The sequence below is a fragment of the Camponotus floridanus genome, unplaced genomic scaffold (genome assembly GCF_003227725.1).
Source record: "Camponotus floridanus strain SB8 unplaced genomic scaffold, Cflo_v7.5 scaffold20, whole genome shotgun sequence".
NCBI classification, from domain to species: Eukaryota; Metazoa; Arthropoda; class Insecta; order Hymenoptera; family Formicidae; genus Camponotus; species Camponotus floridanus.
In genome coordinates this window covers 260,753-285,051 of record NW_020229326.1, presented here as the reverse complement: position 1 = coordinate 285,051, position 24,299 = coordinate 260,753, and the positions used below count along the sequence as shown (strand labels likewise).

Sequence of the window (24,299 nt, the reverse complement as noted above, 5' to 3'; positions counted from 1 at the left end):
TTTAATTTTGAAATGATGAAAATTCTTTTTTAATATGAAATATGAATTAAAAAATTTTAGAAATTTTATAATGTGACAAGTGAAAACAGTAAAAATTACAAATAACAGTAATTATTTTCAGAAATTTGTGATTAAGAATATCATTCTTTATCCGCGTGATTAAAATTATCAGATATTTTTTCAATATTCTATCTCTTTTGCTTTTGTATTTTTTATAATCGTTTGCATATCCCAGCTTGTTAAAAAATATATTAGAATACTATTCTCTCTCTAGACTTACATGTATATATCTTCCAAACATTCTGGAATAAACGCTGATATTATTATATGAGATTCAGTGTAATTTTAAAAATTCGGACTGTCAATTAATCGCGCTATGTACATATCTACGAAATCGGGTCTCTTTAAATCTAAATATATACCGGGTGTCAGAGTTGAATGCCCTGGGATTTCCGGCCCTTGGCGTGTGCACTTCGCTTTTCCCCCTTCCCGGTCTTTTTTATTTTTCGTACGAGCACTTACATCTCCTCGTATATCCCTTTCTCCTACTTTCTGTCGCCAGCAACCTCGTTTTTTTTCCACGCGAAACCCAATAGCCCTATATCCTCTAGGATACTCTCCAGGACTATTTCCTGCGAGGCTGCGCCGGTCGAGCCGGATGGGAAACCGCAAATGTAAAGCCCCATGCGTAGTCCTGTCTTCCAGTAATATCGTATATGCAATTCAGCATATGTATTTCGCGCGGGAAAGAGCAACGCTACTGAATCCTTAAAAAGTATAATTCTTATAAAAGTATAATTCTTTATTCGCAGTATATATTTCAGATTCAAATATCATTTCTATAGTATAGGAAAAATTAAAAAGAGACTTTCGGTGATTAAAAAATTTACATTTAAATGTTGTATATGGAAAATAAATATATAATTATATTCACAACGATATAATTAAATTTAAATATAACAATGAAAATTGCACATGAGCAAAGTTACTTCATGAGTAATTAATAATAGGCGTTAATCTCACAAAGTCATTAACAATAGAAATTTTATGCGACTAAAATACTGATTCAGCGTAATGGTTCGGAGCATTTTTATAGATTTTTTTTCGCGTTCTTACATACGAAAGGGAAACTCCGCACGTCGCTCATACCAACAAAATATCGTCGAGTCGCGCGTACGCACGTGCGTCGTGCACACAGAAGCGAAACGGTTCGTTCGGTGTGGTAAATGCACCACGGTCGGGTAAGAACCCTGGCCTCGTGTATAGGGGACGACAGAGGAGAGACAGCTGTGTGGCAGCTGGCAGCGCGTGCCACGAACCTATGGGGTCTCCTTCGAACATGGACGATGCGGACAGACGATGATATCCTATATTCCGTCGCACATAACTAACGGCAGGTTTCGAACAATGCGACGTTCCCGAGCATCGTGTATCCTCAAAGGAAACTTAACTGGGCAGCTACGAATTATCGCTGCCTGGTTGCTTATCCTCGAGAGTTTGCGTAATAAAATTGTTTACGACTATTTCTATGCTCGTGATTTGCATAACGTGCATAAGAAAAATACGAAGGGACTATATCTCATATAAATTTTCATAGGAACATAATTGTAATTTATAAGTCTTTACTAGTGCAGTGATAATCTTGTCTAAGGTAGCGGACAATGTAATAAAACTCTGTTGGACTTTTTATTGGTCAAAATATTATGATTGTGTTGAAATCTAGTTGGAATCAATTTGATATTAATCAGAAATAATAAATTTATTTCCATAATAGCAAATAATACGTGGGACTATAAATATATATATATATATATATATATATATATATATATGTATGTATGGGTATAAATTATTTCCGGAAAAAAATTATCCTAAAATTTATAACAAATCATTTAGATCATTTAAATAATAAAGATAAATTAATACGTTTTCAATGCCATGAATTATCAGATAAATTAATACGTTTCCAATGCCATGAATTATCAGATAAATTAATACGTTTCCAATGCCATTATCAGATAGATTTTTTGAGATTATTATATTTATAATTATTTTAAATTTCCTTATTTCAAAGTATAAAAATATTAAATAATAAAAGATCGTGTATCTCATAACGTTAAAATTTTTGTTGATACAAATTTGAAAAGATGAGCACGATGTGCATTGCAGGATATTTTTTATTTTACAATTCAAACTGATATGTATTCGTTTCCTGCGTAGTGTTAATGTCCAAGCCGCGTGCGAGGCGTAGGAAAGGTGTATTTTTCTCGTGAGTTTTTCACCGGCTCAAAGAAAAAAAGATCAGCGAGTTTAAAGCTTTCGGGGGAGAGCGTTTCAGGCTTATGTTAGCGAACATCTGCCATCGTCTGCAACGATAATAATTCGAACAGCTGATGCTCCTTCGCGGACCATCGCCTCGCTTCGTAGTCCTACGGGATCGTTTCGCTTTGTTGTCCATTCGTAAGAGAAATTCTTGCAGGACAAAAGAGAGGGAGAAACTTATATTTATCCGATTATATAATAAAATTCTTATATAATAAAATTCTTTTAATAAGTATTTTTATAAATTTTTTTCTAGATAAATATATTTTTGCATATAATTTCTGAAAAATTATTAATATATTTTAAGTATTTTGAAGAAAGAATTGTGGCAAAAAGTAAAATTTATTTAATGTATTAAATACTTGGATAAATATAATAAATGTTTTTAGTTTTATATTGTGTGTTTTCCTCACAACATTATATAAACATAATTTTATGTATTTTAATAATTATGTATTTTAATAATTCTGATAAATTATACAATTATAATTATAAATTATTATACAATTAATTATACAATTAACGTGGCTGTCTATCAACTTCATAATTATGATTATTTGAGTATTTATTAAATAGAATAAATATAATCACATAGTTGTCTATAAAAATTTTGAATCATATTATCAATCAATATAAGAAATTTCAAAAAATATCAATCTACACATTATTATCAGTGTTTTTGCAGAAGAGAGGCCCGCGAAAAATCTATAAAAATCACAAATACTCTCGAAGGGAGTGAAACAATCGAGACAATTCACCGCGATAATACAGACTAGCGTGTGAATCTACCTGTACACATGATGTCGAGACAATCGATCATTCGTTATCCCGTTGCAGAGAAGCATCTCGCGAAAGGAGCCGTCGTCGAGCGTCGTCAGCCGTCAAAGCGATCGATTCCGCTTTTTGAATTTCAGCGCTCGTTTCTCTCCTCAGGTATACGGGATCGTTGCGCACGCACGTGACGGGGATGAGCCAATCGGAGCTCGCGGAGACGAGCCAGCTGGCAAACCGAAGCGCCGCGCAGTAGCCGCGACAACTCAAACTCGACCGCTCGACACTCGCACGTGGGCCTTCGTCGGTGTCGGTTGCGTTTTTTTTTCGCGCGCGCTCGCGGTCGCAAGAAGGGCGCCGTTCAGCGCGTGGTGATTCGCTCTAACAACACGCACTCGTCCAAGTGAAGAGGTGCCGAACGCAGGAGCCGCGTATTTATTTCCAATCCGAGTGGATCGATCGTCTCTTCCCGAGTGCGTCCGATCGCGCGGATCCCTCTTAATTTTGCTGTGTAATACTGATTGTGTATCATCATTGGGATTATCAAGGTGGCGGATTCTAGTGCGACGTACGGACGGACACGCATACATACGTACATACATATACGCTCGTACGCACGCAGCGCGACGAGAGTAAACATAGGTGAGTAAACCTTTTTTTCAACCTTGATTCTCTTCTCGTGAACCTTCTGGGAGAAATAGACCTTTGGGGAAATTATATTTTATTTTATTACGACGATAACGGGAAGATTTCGACGCAGTAGCTGTAGCAATCTTTCCATATCGATTCTCAAATTGACTCTATGGAGAAGTAATTAAGTCGCGGCACGTTCCTCTTTTATTCGATCGATCTATTTTCGATCTGCGCTCCGTTCACCGTTATTTCTTTCGAAAATAGCACACGCTTGGCCACCAGATAACTCGTGAAAAGTCATCGCTCTTGCGCGTTAGCACTCGTCATATTTAATGCATACCGTGTATAAGGCTGCTATCGCTGCGCTCGCTGTATGAATTTTGGAGTTGCGCGGCTCATTAACGTTGATAGCATCGTTCCTTAATTGCTATCATTATGGCGTATCGCTTAACGTGTTTTCACATCGCGCGGTATAATTATAAAAATGCGCGCGACGACAAGATCGATCGTGGATTAATTTATAATTCTTGAGGACGTATAAATAAAAAATATTATTTTTCACTTGGAGAATGACTAATGTCATTTTGTTTGTGATTGAGATATATTTTTATCATTTCCATTTGATTTGAATTTATGGCTTAATTTTTTACTCTAGAATTATTGATTGAGAAAAAAATAAAACGACGGAAGCTAAAAAAAGAATAGACATGCAAGTAAAAAAAAAATAAGATAGTATAACACGTTAAAAAAGTATAGAGAGATACACGCGCAGTTCAGTTATATAAGAATACAAAAAACTGCAATTCGCTATAGTTTTATCTTGCCTTTTAATTATCCCAAACATATTTCAAACACACACATTTAACATCATAATATCAGTAAGAAGTTTTAATCCATTTAATTTGCTGACGAGATAACAATAGTGTTTCCTCTTGAAAAACGATTCTCCGACTATAAAGAGAAATTACTGTCGCCAGGACAGGGGTAAAGATATTGTTCATCTCCTCTCTCCTTCTCTGATGATTGAGATGCATCGATAAAAAAATTGGATGTCTTGTGAACGATATTAACGTGCCCTTCCCTGCCCCCCCGATGCGATCTGTACGATCAATCGCACGAAACGTGGCGTTCTCGACTGAATTCGATTTATTCAGCAGATTGTATGTATGTATGTGTGTGTGTGTGTGTGTGTGTATATGTGTAGAATCGCATGGCGCGCAAATTTGTGCGCGCAGGAAATTCTGTTTATCTTCGTCGACGGAACTTCGCGTGGCCATCTTGCGCGCGTTCGTAAAACCGTCTGCTTCTTGTCTTTCTTTCTCTCTCTTCCTCTCTCTCAGCTGTCTCCTCTCAACCCCCGTTCAACGGCCCGGTGGCCGCGACAAAGGGCTGCCACGACGACCGGGCACGTGTTCCCCGATGTTTATTAATAAACCCCGACGGTTGTGCCCGGCGATTTCGTCCGAGCTAGTACGTCTGGAAACGGGCGCAGGTGATAGTACCTTTGGTCGAAAAACTGCTCGGAATAATATCCGTGAATATATTCCATCTTGTGAACTAAACGGATTAATGTTGCGATGAGAAGCCAGGTCTCAAGCATGGGAATTTTATCGAAATTGTAAAGTTTAAATTCTTTTGACTAGCTTAAGATTAATTAATCGATCATATAGTGATGTATTTCTGAAAGCGTTTCAACCAGAGGAATTTCCAGCGGTAGGGCTTACCCGCTTTTCTTTTTCGCGAAAGCCGCGCAAAAGAAACTTCGCAAGTTTGCATAGGAATGTGGAAGTTATTTGCTCGCGAAAGTTTGCTACGATTTTTATGTTTGTCTTATCTTGAGAAGTAACGGGACTAGTCTAGACCGAGTTATGCTAATGTAATACGATGTTCTTTCGGAAGTTCGCCGAGTTCTGAGGATTCTATAAAATGTAAACGATACAAAGTATTATAGGGTCTATTTTGCGCCATGTTTATATAAGCCTTTTATTCATTCTTTTATATCAATCATTGATTGTTGTAGATTATTTTTTTATAATTTTAATAATATTAATTAAATAATTATTATTTATTTAGTAATATTAATTAATTATTATTAATATTATTTAATTAATTATTTAATAATTTTTTAGTAGAGTAAAGTATTTTTTTAGTGCTCTTTTTTGATATTATATTTTAAAGAGACGTCACATTATATAATATATATGTATCGTAGCATTTGTAATTTTTTTAAATATCTAATTAATATATTAATAAAATGATTACATATAATTTACATGTATATATATATATATATAATTTAAAAAGAGAATTATGAAGACGTGCAACAGAAACTTGAAAACTCTCCAAGTTTTTTAAAATTTTCTCTAATAGCACGGAACGAAAGTGTTTCTTTCTTTCTCTAGAGATTCTAACACGCGATTTACAATGTACTATTTTCTTACATAGTCGGTATCTTCGATGCAGAAAAAGGCAAGCCACGCAATTTTCACGCTATCAACAGGCAAGTAGCGCATAACGCGCCTCGGACAACGCGTACAACGTCAATGCCGGTAGTATAAACTTTTAGCAAACACACACGCTTATTGTCAATCGTGCTTCAACAAGTGTTTCTGCACGAGATGCAAACAATTTAATAATGACGTTATCGGTTGCGTGGCGAAGCTGTGCCTCGTATAACTATAACTCGTCGTGGCAAGTTTTACGGAAAGACGCGAATAATATTAACGTGCTAATTAGTTCGCAAAAGAAACAGTTGTTTCGAAACTTAATTGACGCTACGTATGCAAATGTTATGAAAAAATTTACGTGCAGGTAAATCGAATCCGTGTATATAAAAATCAATTAATATTACTTAAATATATGGAGTAATTTATGGAGTACAAATAAGAATTTATTTTTTAATTGCAAATTCAAACTTAAATGATTAAAAAAAATTGAAAGACACAGGATGTCAAATTTAAATAATAAAAGATAACTATTTTATTTTGCCTTTTAAAATCAATACACTATCTTTCACAGTAAAAGCAATGTGTGAGAGAATTTTCGCGGTAGTGATTCTTAAAAAGTCGCAGGTGTATCTTTAGGTTAACGAACTTTTCGCGCCTACAATTAACTCTCGCATATAGTTGACATTTTTTCTCGAAGCTCGACGAAAGCCACGTGTGCTTTTCGAAAGTCTGGTTTGTCTGCGACTTTGGCCGAGAGGATATTTTCGTGGTTTTCGTGGGGCTCATGGCAATCGGCCAGTGCCGAATGCATGGCACACGCTAGATGCGATCGAAAAACGACGACGACAACGCATAGGGCTGGGAATTTGTCGCCCAAATGCAACGCGTCTTCGAGAAGTACATTCTCCCCGTGCACCACGGGGTGTCCGCACAATCCACGTGTGGGCTATTAAAAACCAGTGCCTCTCAACGGGTGTCCCATAGAACAAGAGACCGTTTTCACGAGCCTTCCCTTTTTCCTTCCTCTCTTTTTTTTTTACACAACTCCCGTATCGCGAAGTAATATTTTTCTTTATAATTTTATTTTTATTTATAATTTCTTGTTTTTTCGATGCACATAAATTTTATTTTGAGTGCGAACAAAACCGGAAGGATACTTTGTCCCGGAATATGGTGAATACAGCTGAGAATCGGTCGAAATTTTCGTGTTTTGCGATTGTGAAGGCGCGTTTGCCGTATGCTTCCGCCGGCTTACGAAGCAGCCGGCGTACGGCCATTGTTTCTACCCTCTACAAGCGGGTACTTCTTACTACCTGAAGGGTTGAAACTACTCCTGGCAATGGCAGGATTAGTCGACACTGCACAGCTAAAGAATTCGAGACAAATATATTATAAAGTTAAAAGTTTTCTTTTTAAATAGGAAAGAATTAAAAATCGTAATCTGTCAAAGAATAAGAACTTTTAAACAGATAGAAAACATGAATCTTATTTATTTCTAGAATTTTAATATCGAAATTTTTATTTCCATTTATTCTAATGATTAATAATTAATAATTATTGTGTTATTTTAGCAAGAGGATTAATTTCTTAGTTTAAAATTACTGTTCTCAGCATTTTTCACGAATTGTCGGTATCATTTTATTAGAATATCGATAGTCCACAGTTAAATAATATAAAGTTACATATCTAATTCGACAATCTGAAATTATTTTTAAATTTATCCGTTTTCGATTTTTAAATTTATCCGTTGAGAAAATGTTCCGACAAGCTTAGCGTGAACTAGAATGTCTAGGACGAGATGGCGAAGGAGGAGAGGGCGGTGATGGCAATACAACAATATGATTATACGGCGTGCTGCACCGGTTTTCTGCAGCAGCTGCCGCCGTCGTTTTGGGGGATCTCGACCGGGAACGGACGATCGCTCTGTTGAAGTACCGGTAGAAAAAGACAGGGGGAGGGGTGGGCAAGGAGAGTAGGCGGGGGTTGCGGCAGAGGGGCCCCTCTGTCCTCGCCGTAGGGCCCGGCGCGCATAATACGCGCGGACGAGGAGAAGCAAGAGCGCGTTGGGAACACGCTGCGATGAAACGAGAAAGGAGAAAGAAAAAGGAACGAGGGAGAAAAGGCCTTCTCTCTTCCTCCTTTACCATTGGCACCGTAGAACGCATTGCAGAAACTCGAAAGACGAGCCGCACGAAAAATGCCCTACTACCTGGTTCCCTCGAATCGTTCTCTAAGCGAGGAGCAAAACTGGCTCCCTTTTCAGGCGTCTTTAGAGAAGAGAAGAGAAGGACAGAACCTTGGATAGAGGTCAGGGTTCCTTTTCCCTTCCCCTGTCCTTTCTTCTTATCCCTTGGTATATAACTCTCTTCGTCGCTCGGGGTAAAGCCCTCTCTCTCGCTCCTTCTGTGTTATTCCATCGGATTTTCCCCGATACAGGGGTTCCATGCAAAAGGAGAACGGGAAGATTTATTTGTTCTCTTTGTGCCTAGAGTAGTCATCGATTCGGGTGAATCGGACAGAGAAGATAGACGAAAATAATACGTGCGTCAGACGAAACTAGAGGACGATTCTCTTTCGTCGTCCATCAATTCTCGTGCTGCAGGAAGTTGCGAGCGCAGATGTACACGCACACACATATGTGCATATGTATGTGCGTGCGTATGCCATGTTGCATCACCATATTGCTGATGGTATCTTCAAAAGATTATTTTTTTTTTTACCTTGTATACTTTCTCCGTTAAATTGATTTTTGCGTATGAATATTCCATAAATACTATGAATATTCTATAAATACTAGATATAAAATTTAAAAAATTCATAAAAGTCGATATATTTATCTAAAAAGAGTATATATTAGTACAGTTATATATTTTCGTATAAAGAGGGTTATTATGTTTTAATACAAACTGTGTTTATTTTTTTGATTGATGTTCGAGCTGGTTTTATATTCTTCGAATTTTTATAGAGGAAATTTTGAAAAGATATTATATTTAACGTGTGTGTGTGTTTCATAATAATTTACTATTTCAATAATTTTAACATTTTTAAACCTCGTTCGAGCTCTGTTATGATTGAGTCATGACATGATTTATTACGTAGGCAATGTTATTTTAGATAGCACATTACTCACGCTCATTCGGTTCTATTTTTGCAAATTTTATTTATAAGTAAAATTCTGCTATTTATATAAAAAATTTAAGACATAATATAAAATAAATCTTTCTCGCAAAATTAAAACATTTTTTTAAATCTCGGAACTGATATTATTTTCACGTTGCTTTGTGTTTATGAAAAATGTATGCTAAAGGAATTAATTTTATGCTTAAAAACAATTGTTCAGAGAGATATTTAAAGAATATTTTATTTTACTTGTTCTTGTTTTAAATTACGTTTGAAAATTATATGAATTTCTTGTTGATTACACGTTAAGCGTTAATTAATATAATTTCACATTGCTTATTATAATTGTTTTCTGAAGTTCTGCTTGGCGCCTAAGTAGTAGCGATATCTCTTTTTTGCGTAAGAATTTCCGCGTCCATTTTACTCAATTATGATTCCCCTTTCACTGAACGCGAGTGAAGCCGCGTATATATATTCTTACAAATCAGTAATATAAAATTCCTCGGGAGAAAAGTGAGAAACGCGAGAACTTCGCTTATCGACATCAGATCACAATTGTAATAACACAGCACTGTTAATACGCACCCGTTAAAACGCACGCATCGTTATAATGCACGCGTGTCAATTTGGTTGCAATATAATTGCACGAAACTCTCACACATAGACATGCACATTATGTATCGATCCTGCATGACCAAGTGCAGTAGTTCTTTCACCCTCGGAGGGATGGGAAGTGAACCTTTTCATCAAAGCTTTCTAAACCGCACGTGCGGCCTCCTTAATTGGACGCAGTTGAATTAAACAGCAACGCGGTACACAAATTAATCCTTCCGTAACAAACATACTACTTTGAGGGCCCAATGTATATCAAGCATCATTAAATGAACAAGAACGTTTGATCGTTTATATCGATTTTTGCTTCCTTAATATATTATGTGACGTGCAATTATTCTGTCTAGAACATCTAGTGTACATTAGAAATGAGAATATGTTTCAACAAATAATTGAAATCTTGTTCGATTATGTTAAACTGAATTTTTCGTTGCTTCTGTAAAGAGATAAAATAAAAAGAAATAAAGATTTTAAATATTACTATTCTATTGAAATAAGAAAATTTTGATATATATGCTATGCTGCTATTTATTTTACAGATAAGATTAAAGGAAAATAGATGTGCTGTATACAGATTCTATTTATCGTATTCTCGCGATGCAATAGATATTTAAATTTGGGGATATTTAAATCTTGTCTGTCTATTTATGATAAACGAAAATATATACGTATCGATTTGATTTAAAATATTTTTATTTTAAAACAAGTCTTTGTTACTGCATATTTTATGGAATAAAAAATTATATTTTTAAAACTGAAAAATTAGAATTTTGTTTGTTTTTAATGAGAATTAATTGTAGATTTAATTAATTTAAATTCCAATTGATTATTTGTAGTGAGTTAAAAATTATTTTTGAAGTCAATTTAAATTTAAATGAAGTTTCTTTTTCACAGAAATTATAAATAAAAGAAGTATGTGTTAATTTCATTTTATAAATTAAATTTTATTATTTCTTTATTCTCGATGAAAAATATATCTATAGTTAATTTTCGCTTTCTTTATATTTTTATTAAAGAAGGAAAGTAACAAATACAATTCCAACTATATATTTCTATTTTAAAAGAAACACATATATATTTAAGATTATCGATTTTACCAATTATTTTAAAATCAAATTACAGAACACACAGGTTTTTTCGTATCTGTGGATGTGAATTATACGTTTTATACGTTTATTTTTATTAATTTTTTTCTTCTTATTTTAACATAAATTCTTTCTGTTTGCAGAACAGAGAGCATTCCGTGTCTAAATGCTGTACGGCCTGTGGCGTGATTAACATTGACCGAGGTACCAAAGAAAGTGTCAAGATTGAGCAAGTCGTTGTTCCGTCCGGCGGCGATCTCGCCAAAATTTGGAGGATGCTGATGCCGGGTGCCGCGGGTCTCGGTGTGGGCGCCGTGGGTGCCGTGGGTGCCCCAGCGCCCGACGAATTGGTACAAGGGCTGGGAGCCCTGGCGGGTACTACGCCGCAGCAAAAGGACACAACATGGACGAAGCTGTTCGTCGGCGGCCTGCCCTATCATACCACCGATAAGAGTCTCAGGGAACATTTTAACGTTTACGGAGATATCGAAGAAGCGGTCGTCATCACGGACAGACAGACTGGCAAAAGCAGAGGCTATGGCTTTGTAAGTAATTACAAGAGAATCGATGTCACTTGTTCATTCGATTTTAACCTGATATCGGATATATATTATATACAAATTTATAATAAAAAAAATACAAATTTACAATTTTTATTATAAATATGTATTTTGTTATTACACATATTTTTTTATTGATTAATAGGAAAAAAATGATTGGCAAAATATATAAAAAAATACGTATTCATTTATTCTTGATTAATCAAAGGATAAATTTAATCTGTATGCAGGTAATTATGGGGGACAGACCGGCGGCGGAGAGAGCATGCAAAGATCCTAATCCCATCATCGATGGTCGCAAGGCAAACGTCAACTTGGCCATTCTCGGAGCTAAACCCAGGGGCAATTTGCAAACGAGTAAGTTTTATCGTTCTGACATTTTTCTAAATGTTCCTAAATTATGTGTGCTATATTAGCTATTATTAGCTATTTATTCTTTCGATCGCGATGTATCAAATTATTTCAAATTGTTATACAAACTCTATATGCAAACTCTATAGTTAAATAAATTACTTTATTTTGTCGATAAAGAACATATTTGTACTACTTTGTCTCTTATTTCTGATGCTAATAATGGCTGACCCTTAAAATATCGAGGTTTTCAGATCAATTTAATGGTCATCTTGTAATTAGTCGAAATGAATTTGTAATTGATATTGATAAGACACAGTTTTCCCGTTTAATTCTTATAATTAATCATTCGTATAGAGTTTTCAAGTATCCGAATTAATTATCCTCGCAATTAGAATTAATATATTTGCGCTCTTCTGATCAAGAATCGCGATTACGTAATTTCTGTTTAGGATCACTTCTTATTTCGCATTTGATTCTCGTTGTTTTTGATATTTCATTATTTTTAAGATGCGCGTCACAGTCACAAGTTTTCCACTTGATACATTGCCAGAATCGCTGAAACCTCATTCGTCGCAACGATACGTTGTCATGCGACGCACATCTTGGGATGCGTAAGATGATTCCGTTGCACTATTTATTTTTATTTATTAATTGTGTACGGTAAAATTTAATGAAAGACCAACAAAACATTTAATCAAAACATTAAATTTTTAATTTAATTAGGAGAAAAAATTGTGTAATATTCAAAATATAAAAATAATAGTTTGATATACTGCCGAAAAGAGTTAATGATTTTTAATAATGATTTTTCTTATCAAATATTTTCTTATACAAATTCTGGTATATACATTGTGGATGTGACAAGTCGATAGGGCTGAGGAACGGTCAGCCAAATAGTAAAGTGTTCCTTGAATCATTCTCTCGAACTTTTCTAATGGCTTTGAGCCAACATAGCTTGGCGCTTCGAGACCTAAGTCTAAAATTGCCTTAACCCAAGTACCGAATTGTCTAGTTTTTTTCCCTCCAAAATAACTATTTCCAGTTTATATTCCCGATGAAAATTATCATATTTGCAATAACTAGATCGCGTTTAAATCTGCTCTTACTTGCACATTTCCAAATCTTTTTCGCGACATTATCTGATATTTTCTTGAAAGTTATAAATAGTATTTTGATTTTACTTTGAAAAGTGTCAAAGTGTTTTGATCTTGAAATAAAAAATTGTGAAAAAAAAAATGGAAAAATTATACTCGGCATATATTTAGATTATTTTTTTCGATTTAATCAAACTTTGTGAAGAACTTTAAATTGTCTTGAAGAAGATAGATAGTTTTTATGAATTATAATTCTAAAAATAATTTCCAATTTAATTTATATTGCGCTACGATACGTCGGAAAGGGCGAGACATATTCTTGATAACAATCGTTATATATTCGGTTGCATGGCCATTTCAAGTTTATTGCGCGCCGTAATGCACTCTCAGATAGCGAGCATGCCATCGGTGCATCAGTATCTCAATTTGTGTGCACGCATCACGTATCTACATGTCCGCTTTTACGCATGTGTCCTTTCCTATCTGACGATGCTGTAATCGCGCACACTTATTAAATGATCATTAGCAAGCAGAAAATTTCGAAAACAAAAAAAAAGTAAAGAATAATGACAAAACGCACATAAATGTATTTACGAAGCGGCTATAAGTTTTCTTTTTTTATTGGATGATTTGTTTCTTTCCGATGATCGATGCAGCGAGCGCAAATTCTCGATGAATCATGCAAATTTTTAGTCGCTCAATTATTTCTTCGACAAATATCGCGTCCTCTGTTTTCGTAATACGATAATTTCATATATCATATATTGATTCGGCAAGATTCCTTTAACAGAATACTGGTTCTATATTGATCATGCTAATGAATAAAACATTACATGGAAGGTGGCACATGACACAGATTTTCAGCTAAGAATATGAATTATTTTTACTGGGAATTTTCTACTAACTTTGAACGGGTGTAATGTTACATGGTTGAGTGTGCAATGAGTTATCAATGTATTGTTCACACGTGTCATTATTTTTATTTGTGATAAAGTTTTTAAAAATAAAAGACATGCTTTTAAATTATTACATTTATTTGTTTGTGCGCAAACAAATAAATGTAATAATTTAAAAGCATGTCTTTTATTTTTAAAAACTTTATCACAAATAAAAATTCTTTGCAAATAAAACGTCTTTGATTAATTTTGATTCTTTTCTTTAAAAAAAAAGTGTCGAACTGTCAATAACAAAAAAGTAGAAATTGCTATTTTAAAGTTTGTTTCTACATCATAAAAATAACGAATTATTCCAGCAAAATTTCTCCAATGGACATCTTCTACAAAGTATTAAAACAAAGTTGTTAATAATTTTAGCATTTCTTGTTGAAAGAAAGATGTTTTAAACAAGCTCGATTATGATAAAAAAATACAAATTTGCGAATCAGTTATTAAAAATTGAAATTCACCGATTATCTATGATTATCTATGATTTTTTCAGCATTCCCGTTCGCTACAGGCATCCGGGCCGGTTATCCAGCAGTACTTCCTGGCCAATACGGGTGAGTACATTTATGTGCTTTGTCGAGGGATTAAGAACGCATATGTCGTAACTGTAGTTAGAGATCAAAGTAATCTAAGTCAAGAAGAATCGTTCGTAACGCGATCTTTCGCGTAATTATTGACTAATTTCTCTCGCTAAAATCAACGAGATTGTTTGTCCTTACAAATTTTTCGCTCTCTCGAACGGTTTTTTTTTATCGCGCATAGGTGAATAAAATAAACTGTTACTTAACTTTTATACAAATTTGTAACGTGGCAAAAAATAAGATCGATCTTTTTGCAAATATTGTCAATGAATTATCAGTTTTCGAGTCACCCTTACGCGAACACATTACGATTCGTTCATTTTCGTGAGTAGAATTTCCCGGGGATATTGGGTTGGGATGTGATGAAAATTAATCGTTGATACAACGTTTGAAAACTAAGAAGGTATTCCGCTTAACGGATTCGCACGGTCGAATAATTTTACGAGCTTTTTTTATAAAGCCATTATATATATGACGTTTCAGCATCCTGACGCACGTGCGTAAGGAGACAGGCAGAGAGTCCTCTTTTCGAGATCTTTGAGAGGGCCAAGGGCCATTCTAAGGATCCTATATTAATGCGAAAGAGAGACAAAGACGGGAAAAAGAAAAAAAAGGAGAAATATATTAGCGATCGATGAAAGAAAGAGAAAAAGAGAGAGAAAAATGGAATGAGAGAGAAAGCGGCACACGCACACGTATCAGAAACCTACACGTATGAGTACCTACAAGTTTCTTTCCATGAAGTATATAGCGAAGATCTTCCGAGGATCGGCCTGTTGTTCTTCTTCTCCTAACGTACTTTTTTTGATTGTGTTTTTTTCTTTCTTGGTGAAATTGACGTGAAGTGATGATAATGATTTGCGGTTGCTGAGAGATTTGCGATTGTTTGTTACTGGTTTTTAATATTTTTTTATTTTATTTTTATACATCTTTACTCTTTTACACTCTTTTTTCTTAATTAGCATAATATTAATGACGATAATAATCGGGATGATAATAAATCGCAGTATCGACTGTTATACCTCTTCGATTCGACACTAGCGTCGTGCAAAGCAAAGTTGAGCCATTCTAGTATTTCAAAATCTAATCTTTTATTATTATAAATACACAGAAAAGATGATGATGAGATAAAAGATAATGTATTATTGTCTAAAAAAAGATTTGTTTCAAATATTTAATAATTTGTATGAAATCACATTTAACTTTAAAACTTTTCAAAATTACTTCGTGACTTTAAAAAAACGAATTTTTTATAATATTTTTTTCCCTTATTTATTTAGATTATTTTTCTTTTACGCATTGGGAAAAATTAAACTAAAATGAAAAATCTGATATATTTTCGAGTAAACAATTTTATTTTAACTGCTCTTTGGTTAAATAATATCGTGTAATTTTTTTGTCGATCTACAATATTATTGAAATTAGCAATTTAAAATAATAAATTAATGAATAAATTTGTACTTGTCTGATGAGCGATTTTTCTTAAGCAATTGTACAAATAAAAAAATTTCTTTTTTCGTCTTAGCGTTTTTTAGCGATTCATTTATTTTCGAAAATGTATGTATTTCATCATTTATTATAATTGCTGTTGTTTTGCCTTTTTTGGTGACGGGAATGCTAAAACGAAACGAGAATAACATCTTCCAATTTTAGATGCAAATTTTAATTCGCAATGCTTCCGCGTCGAATTATTTGTCTTATAGTCGAAACGAACGAGGTACTTTATTAGACACTTTAACGAGATTCGTAGAAAAAAATGCTGATTTCCAGATGTAGCTCATCCGGTTGCATTTTTTCTTTTTTAGAATTAAAGAATTATGAACGGGAATAAGGCATAAAGAGCCACATAAATTTCGGAATAGGTTTCTTCGTTAAATTAACGCGAGCCAAGGAAGAAGCGTATCTGATCCATTCCGATCCGCCAGGGAACCGTTCGGCCATTGCTTATAAATATTTAGTCTTTCGAGATACGTAGACCATGCAGGCCTCACTCGTTTAAAGCGTCTTTCGCGATTTCGCGAGAACGAGAAACGAGTAATATACGGAGTAATATACGGAATAGCATACGGAGGAGAGCCGCGAGATGATGAGACGTTATGGAATTCGGGTGAATAAAGAGGAACGCGACCGCGATTTCGCGAGCCGCGCATGAGTCTCTTCTTCTGGGCTCCTCGCCGGAAATCGACCGGCGCCGAGAGACACGAACGGTGCGTATTAATTTTTGATCGCGCGACGATCGATCCTATCGCGGTTCACCTCGTTTGGCCCGGAGGCTTCTTCAATGCCGCACGAAAATCTCATCAAGCGCGTAAAATGGAGCCCTTATCGATAATTGAAGTAAGCTCTTTCCGAAGTGCGCTACTCGATGACTCTTAGATTATTAATTTTCAATTTATTTCACTTTCATTGTGACTATTACTCGCGATATCTCAATCGAGCGAGAAATTCGCGCGAGCTCGAGCTGTAGGGGAAAAGATCGATCTTTGTGAAATTATTTTTAAAAATTAAAATAAATTTTTTAATTATTATTTTAAAAAAAATTCACGCACAGTTCGTATGGTCGGAATGAAGGGAACGCGAAATAGATACCCTCCTTCCTTGGAATGCGATAAGGTCGATCGAAGTGTCTTCTTTCATGGAAATACATGGATGTCCGTCCCGAGACTTGTATAGGGGATCCGCTAACCACTATAATATATTAATAACCTTGTGTGTGTGGTGAAGGCTTACACTACACTTGGTGTCGCTATTGGTGTTGTATTTTTTGGTGTTGTACGTGGGTGATTTTTGGACTTTTCAAATAACACGGTATAGCTCTCTGTCGTATAATAACGAAATACGGTGCCGTGTCGATGTTTTCTGTTTTCTTTTTTCTTTTTTTTGAAATTTACTCGAGTGTTTATCGCGTAATTATTAGTTTGCAGCATGACCAACTTTAAGTTGGCGCTATTATTGCGAACAATTGCGTGACGTCTTTCCGAGATTGTCCACGGTTGTTTCCGCGACTGTGGGAAAAAGTCACAATCTTAGTGAAACGCTTCTTATAGTTCAATTTTTTATCGCTCTTTGAATGATGGCGGCGTCTTTCCCTTTTTTATCAAGTAATCTGAGAGACCCATTTTTTATCTCTTGTTCATTAATGAAAGATGCGGGAGACTTAACTTTTTCCTCGTCTCGCGGAGAAATGTGTCATAATCGTGTGAAAGACGCGTGAATATATAAGTGCATCGCACGCGAGGGGGGTTCGTTTTTTGTGCGATCCAGCGGGGGCCCCATGCAAAGGGCAATCAATTCCCGCGAAGGTCGAAGTTGCGGGTCCAAATTCCTCGTAAATTTTACAACCAGATTGATTAATTTTATTATTAGCTGCATTAATTAATTCTATTTGTTTCTAACGTAAGAAAATTGCGACAAATAGAAAAAAATCATAGCGAAAAAAGATTTTGAGTCCGTTTACCGTTAAAAAAAGGAAATAATTATTACATAAATTGTTATCGATTAAATTTCAAGATAATTCTGTAATATTGTTTTCTCAAATGACACTATCCTCATTGATGCGATCTAATTTAATCGAATTGATCGCGTCACATCTGCGGAGCGTATAATGTGGCGCAGTTCGCTAATGTACGTGGAACAATGGCGGAAATTTTTTCGTCATGGGCGAACAAGCCGTCGATTAATCCGCGAAAATTCGCGTTGGGCGAATGCGTTATCATGTTAACATCGTCGGTGTGGCGTCACGCATAGGCGTAGATGCGTAAAGCGCGATGGTGCGGGGGTGGCGTTTTGGAATTAGCTAAATGTAGGTGGAGAAGAGACGAGTGAAATTCAACACCGGTCTCGCGGACGTCGCGGTAGACGTCAGAAAGCGGTTCTGATAAATCCGTGTCGTAAGCGAGCGACAACGACGACTACGACGACGACGACGACGACGACGACGACGACGTCTCGACCGGCCATGTTGGAGCCGCGCTGGCGACGGTCCAGTCTTAATTTAGCACCACCTGTCCCTCGTGTCAGCTTCTCTCTACCCGCTACCCGCTTTCACGAGAGCTCTATCGAGAGGATTCTAACGATTTATGCCTTAGGACGATATCGCGCCGGACCGTGTTGAAGATCCGCGCTTATTTATGCTCTCATTCGGCACTTCCGCTCGCGCTGTTCGTTGTACATGTGTAGACCGAGATTAAGTTAAGGGTCCAATTTACTGAAGCAGTGTGAAAAATTGATGATTTCTAAGAATTTTTTTGAAAAATATTAGAAATTGATTTTTTTGACATTTTACTGTATGTTTTTTATTGATGTTTAATTAGTATATTGTATGTCAATATTTTTTGTTCAATATGAGTCTCTAGTACGAGTTCAATATGTTTTTTTTTATGTTTAATTAGTATATTGTATGTCAATATTTTTTGTTCAATATGAGTCTCTTCGTAACGTGTTCGATAATGCATAATATAATGTGACATGCTGACTTGTATAATTGTTCGATATAAACTTGGTCTACTTTTATTCTGTAGGATATTTTGTGAGATATTGAAATTCAATTTCATTAGAGAAAATTAAAAATAATAAAGTGATGTCATTTTAAAATTAGATGTTTTGTTGAAATTTATTCATCTCTTGAAGATCAAAAGAATATTAATTATTAATTTTTTAAATTCTATCCAGATTCAGGTATTTGTCTGAGATCAAGTATATACACCCCCAAAAAAATGTTCTCTTTTATTTAAAAAATTAAAGTTATTCGATTCAGTTTTCAAAATATTCATCACATTAATTTTAAAATTTTTAAAAATAGTGTTTTAAGAAAAATACGTTTCAAATTTTGCAGGTCTATTTCAAGATTCGCGCGTTATATTTAAAGTCTTATAATTTTGTCAATTTTACAAATTTCTCTGTAAAATTTGAAAGATATATATTATATTTGAAAGATATATTCTAAAGATATATAATTATATTTGAAAGATATATTCTAAAGATATGCATATTGATATCATATTTTTGAAAAGAATAAAAAAATCATCAAATTTTTTTTTATTCTTTAGACGGCGTTCTTAAGGGACACAATCTTTGAACTAGAATCTTTAGATTCAAACGATGTTTTTTACATCGATTCTTCTTTCTCGCCAGTAAAATTTCCATTTTATAAATAAACATTCAGAGCTATATTTCTCTTTAAATAGCACGTTACGGTCGAAATATACTGTCATATTTCGCGTTCCTTTTTCGCTCCTTTCGATTTAGTTCCTCTATAAATTGATCTATTCGCATTCGACGATCTATCACAAAAGAAACGTAAGACGCTGCCAAAGTATAAGTCGTCACGTTGCAAGCTGCATATCTTTTATGTGGTACTAAATGCTATCTTAAAAAAAGTTTACTGTTTCTGACTCATTCGTAAAAACGTTGACTCATGGCCTTTGTGAGACTGTCGGATTGAAACGTTGAGTGCCACTTCGGTAGAGAGAAGCATTTCCGTCTCGCACGTCGTTGGCGGGAATAAGATCCGCGATCATTTCTTTTCGGAGAGATGAAACGTGGGCGATGCAGCGCGCGCGTTAAAGGTCCATTTCTATTTTCATTGCCCCCGCGGCTTCTGTCCACCTGTCGTCGTCGCTCTTCTGACGCAAACTGTAACATCGTACAGCGAAGCACGAGCGTTCTGTATCGCATTTACATAAATACATTGAGGACGCATTTAAGCTCGCGTTTCGAGTTTTAGAGCGATGAGCGAGCGTAATTCCGGGATGCAATTTCCTGAAATTTTAGATCTATCGCTCCGGATGCGATACATTTTGGCAGTAATTTTAACTTCATCATCTAATTCGAGTTATATATCATTTTTAATTTGAAAAAAAACATATGAACCAATTTATACGAAGTATCAATCAATTAAATATTACGCGCCGCATATTACTGCTTTATCAATCTATGATTCTCAATCAGGGTGCGTTTCCGGATTCTTAAGTTGTAGAGAAAAGAGATCTTTCTCGTCTCCTCCCTCGAGCGTGTATCTCGACTCTAAAATTCGCCGTGTGTCCGCCGAATTGTATTTTTAGCATATTTGAGAGAAACAACATGCGTACTGAGAACAATTAAGTCGTCGCGGCACCACCCTTCGCAGTTACCATTGGTCCGGTCTGCTTTCCAAGGATTGGCAGATCATCCCATTGGATTATCTACGGCGCCGGCGCCCGCACAATCCGTGCACTGCGCATAGTTGCGTCGTGCGATACATATATATGTATATATATATATGTATATATGTACGATATCCGCGCTCGCGCACACATGCGCGTGCAAGGTGCCTCGCCAGGTGACACAGATAATGTGTATCGGCGCACGCACATACACACACGCAATACACGCATACACGCAAGTGTGCAAGAGTCCAGTCCGCGATGCGGAAACGCACAACCGCCTCGATGATCGCCGGGCATCACGTGCCACCGCCGCACACACGTGTGAAAACTGACCGCGTCGCATTCCGTGACACACTTACGCGAATATACGGAAGAAGATGACGGCGAGATTATGTCGGGTTAACTGATGCACGTACGATAGTTGGACGCGTGTATGAATGCCAAAAAAAATGGTAAATATCGTTAATTTTCGAGCAATGTCCTCTTCTTATGTTATTTAATCTATAGAGAAAGAAAGGATTCTTCGTGCGAAAATAAAATAAACTCTGAAAGTGGCATATTTTAATTTAAAGAAAATGGTTCGAATGTTTGGAACGAATTGTCCGAAAAAATTGTCTAACACTTATTATTTGAAAAAGAAGATAGAACAAAAGAATTTAGCGGGGCTAATGTAATATAAGAGTTACACATACATTGCATATCATTTTTTTAATCAATTATATTTATTATAATTTTTCAATTTTCATTTTCTTTTTTTTTTAAACAAAGTCTCATATACATAAAGAAATTTCATTATACATCTTCAAATCATTCCTTCATATTTTACAACGATATTTCGAAACCATCCAGTATCTTTCTACAATTTTATCAATAATAGAATTAACAAAATTTATATTCGCGTTTATGCAGATTTAAATATTTCCAAAAGTGCTCGATATTATAGGACACAATCTAATAATCAACATTCCTGTAAAAAAGGGAATAAAGTATCGGTTATCAGATCTTCCTAGGATCTTTCGTGCCGTAACGTGTCGCGCGAGGTGTTTCGGTGGCTTCCGGTCCGCTAACACGCGCTTCCGCTTCATCGTTAATGATCGCCCCATAGTTGTAGGGGTTGTAGAAGCCCCGCACGCACGAATTAATGGGGTTGATTGAACAATCCCCGTCGGTGCGATTCATTCCCCCCCGGGATATACTACGTCATTATGTATGTCGTGGTACAACTTAGGGAAAAGTCGGGAGATCCTAATCGCGGCGTGCGGCCACTTTGCGTCGGAAATCGAGGGTGGTCACTTAGATCCGTCACGAGGAGAGACAACAGGGGGGTCCCTTCGTGACTATAGAACGGTTATAATGTCCCTTACCTGGCCGGTCTTTCTCGTTAGCGTCTCACGGCATTTTACCGCGCAGTTTTTTTTATCACCGGTCAAAACTGTTAGAAAAAAAATAACCATACAGTTTCATGACAACAATTGTGGAAACAATTGAGATATTAATTTTAAATATAACGAATTAATCTTAATTTTATAGTGTGGAAACTATCCTGATATGTTCATTTTATTGTAATATAAAGAATTCGTTACCTCGCTCAATTCATGATGCTCATTCGATGATGCATTTTTAATCCGGATAAAACTTTTTACAAATGGCCATTATTTTTATTGATTCGGATGCTTCTTAAAATTTTTATTGATTCGGATGCTTCTTAAAATATTTCTTTTTTTCTTGTTTTTTTAAATTGCTACGATGCGACAGTAGCACGCGCATTTGTTCTCACGGGAATCGCCGTAATGTACATTTTTTTCGTCCGCTCGTATGTTACATGTTACATCGATCGTGTAAAAGGTCGCGTCGCGACATGTCGTCAACGTGGTTCTTCATTGTGAAAATTATGCGTCCATTAAAACCGCCCCGTTTCCGCACGAAGGTCTCAAGGACGAAAGGTACAGGCCGAAGGATGACATTCCACGGATATTGTTTTGCATATTTTATGTGAGAAGATCTAGAATCCCACAAATTCTTTAGCGAAATTAAAATCAAATTTTTTTAACAAAAGTTATAATAGGACTTTACGTCATTTATTGCAGCAATTTAATTTTTAATATCAAATATGTATATTTCATATTTTAAGTCCCATAAATTTTTTTTTAAGAAAAAGGTATTAATTTATCCTATATTTAAAAAAAATATATTATTTTTTGTTGACTTTACATTTTTTGATTTGATAGAAGTTTTTAGATTTTTATATAGGTAATTTTATAATTATTGGAGTTAAGCATTAGAACAAGTAGTTATTTTTTCTAATTTAACCTTCAACAGCTGTAGCACCGATGATATGAATACAATTAGCATACCTCTATAATTTTTTTATTATTAATGTAAGGAAATCGATAATTTTTTTATTGTTAAGGTAAGAAAATCGATGTATGTTTCTCGCAATTGGCTATCAGTTTATATTTTATTACTATACATTATTTGCAGAATATGATAAAATTGATCAGATAGCCGATTTGTTAGTATCACGATAAAATCTGTTTAGTCACGTACCTCTGCGTGTTACATTAGCGATAATTTTGTAATTCATGTATATTTTGTGTCTTAGAAGAATTCCAAGACATTTAACTATCGTTAATGATTTATCTATAACGATGGGTAACAAAAATTGATGATTTTTCTCATGACAAATTTTCATGATTTGTGATAATGACTCTTATAATATATTTTGCGCTGATTTCAAATATGTTTGCCAAATTTATGTGAAGAGCAATATTTTTTAGTAATATATATTTAAAATTCTTTAAAATTAATTAATTAATTAATTAATTAAAAATTTATTACTAATGGGAAATTTCTAGAGAGATTAATTAAAGTGTACTATTTAAAATTTCTATGTACGATATGATTCTTTTTTAAATTACAATATTTATTAGTTCTAAAAAAGTAGAATCTTGAAATAAATTTTGATCTCCTTTTTGAAATTAGCAAAAATAACATAAAAATAAGCTAAAATTACACATTTTATAAAATTATAGTTGACCAGTATAAAACGACAAAGTTGAAATTTATTGTTACCTTTGCACTTTGTGGATTATGATATGACAATACAAAATAAGAGAGAGAGAAAAACAAGTATATTTATATTAAAATATTGCCGCGTGAAAAAATATTTCTGGACGTTGCTATAGGACACCGCATATCTCTTTCCGCGTCATTCATAATTTTCGATCGAAATCGGAAACATTATATATGATTTCCATCAATTATACCGATTCCCGCGAGATATGTGCGATATGCGAGACCGTGTGGAGGACACTTTTTTCGCCCACACATAGGCATCAACAATTTATGAATATTCCCTTGACACCGCATATTTAAAGATATTACTGTCATTAGCATCACTAATGCTCAATGTATGTTTTTTTCAATTTATTATGGAAAGGACACCAGAATACGAAAAAAAATTTCTGCGATAAAAAGACAATTTAATTTTTTTCATTGCATTCTTTCGCGATAATTTCTCGGCGAAGCCGATTTCAGCGTTGGATGAGATTTTCTCGTGCACGCTTGTCTGTCACTCGGTACGAAGGGAACGAGGGGGGGCAATTGGGATTGGAAATCACCACCTGGTCG

The 24,299-nt window shown here is 35.1% G+C and overlaps 1 protein-coding gene and 1 pseudogene across 3 annotated transcripts in view; both read left to right on the top strand.

Moving 5' to 3' along the window:
* The first annotated feature begins 1,226 nt into the window (after positions 1-1,226).
* On the top strand, positions 1,227-3,501 carry LOC112637795 (annotated as a pseudogene).
* LOC105250589 (RNA-binding protein 24) overlaps positions 3,395-24,299 on the top strand; it is a 30,478-nt gene continuing 9,573 nt past the window's right edge. Inside the window, exons 1-4 of one of the 3 annotated variants that reach the window (XM_011256763.3) lie at positions 3,395-3,735; positions 11,139-11,535; positions 11,781-11,907; positions 14,436-14,496. In XM_011256763.3, coding sequence (XP_011255065.1) covers positions 11,266-11,535; positions 11,781-11,907; positions 14,436-14,496 — 458 coding nt within the window. In that variant the 5' untranslated portion in view covers positions 3,395-3,735; positions 11,139-11,265. Of the gene's footprint in view, positions 3,736-11,133; positions 11,536-11,780; positions 11,908-14,435; positions 14,497-24,299 lie in introns of all 3 variants that reach the window. The other 2 variants (XM_011256762.3, XM_011256764.3) reach the window with 2 other exon arrangements.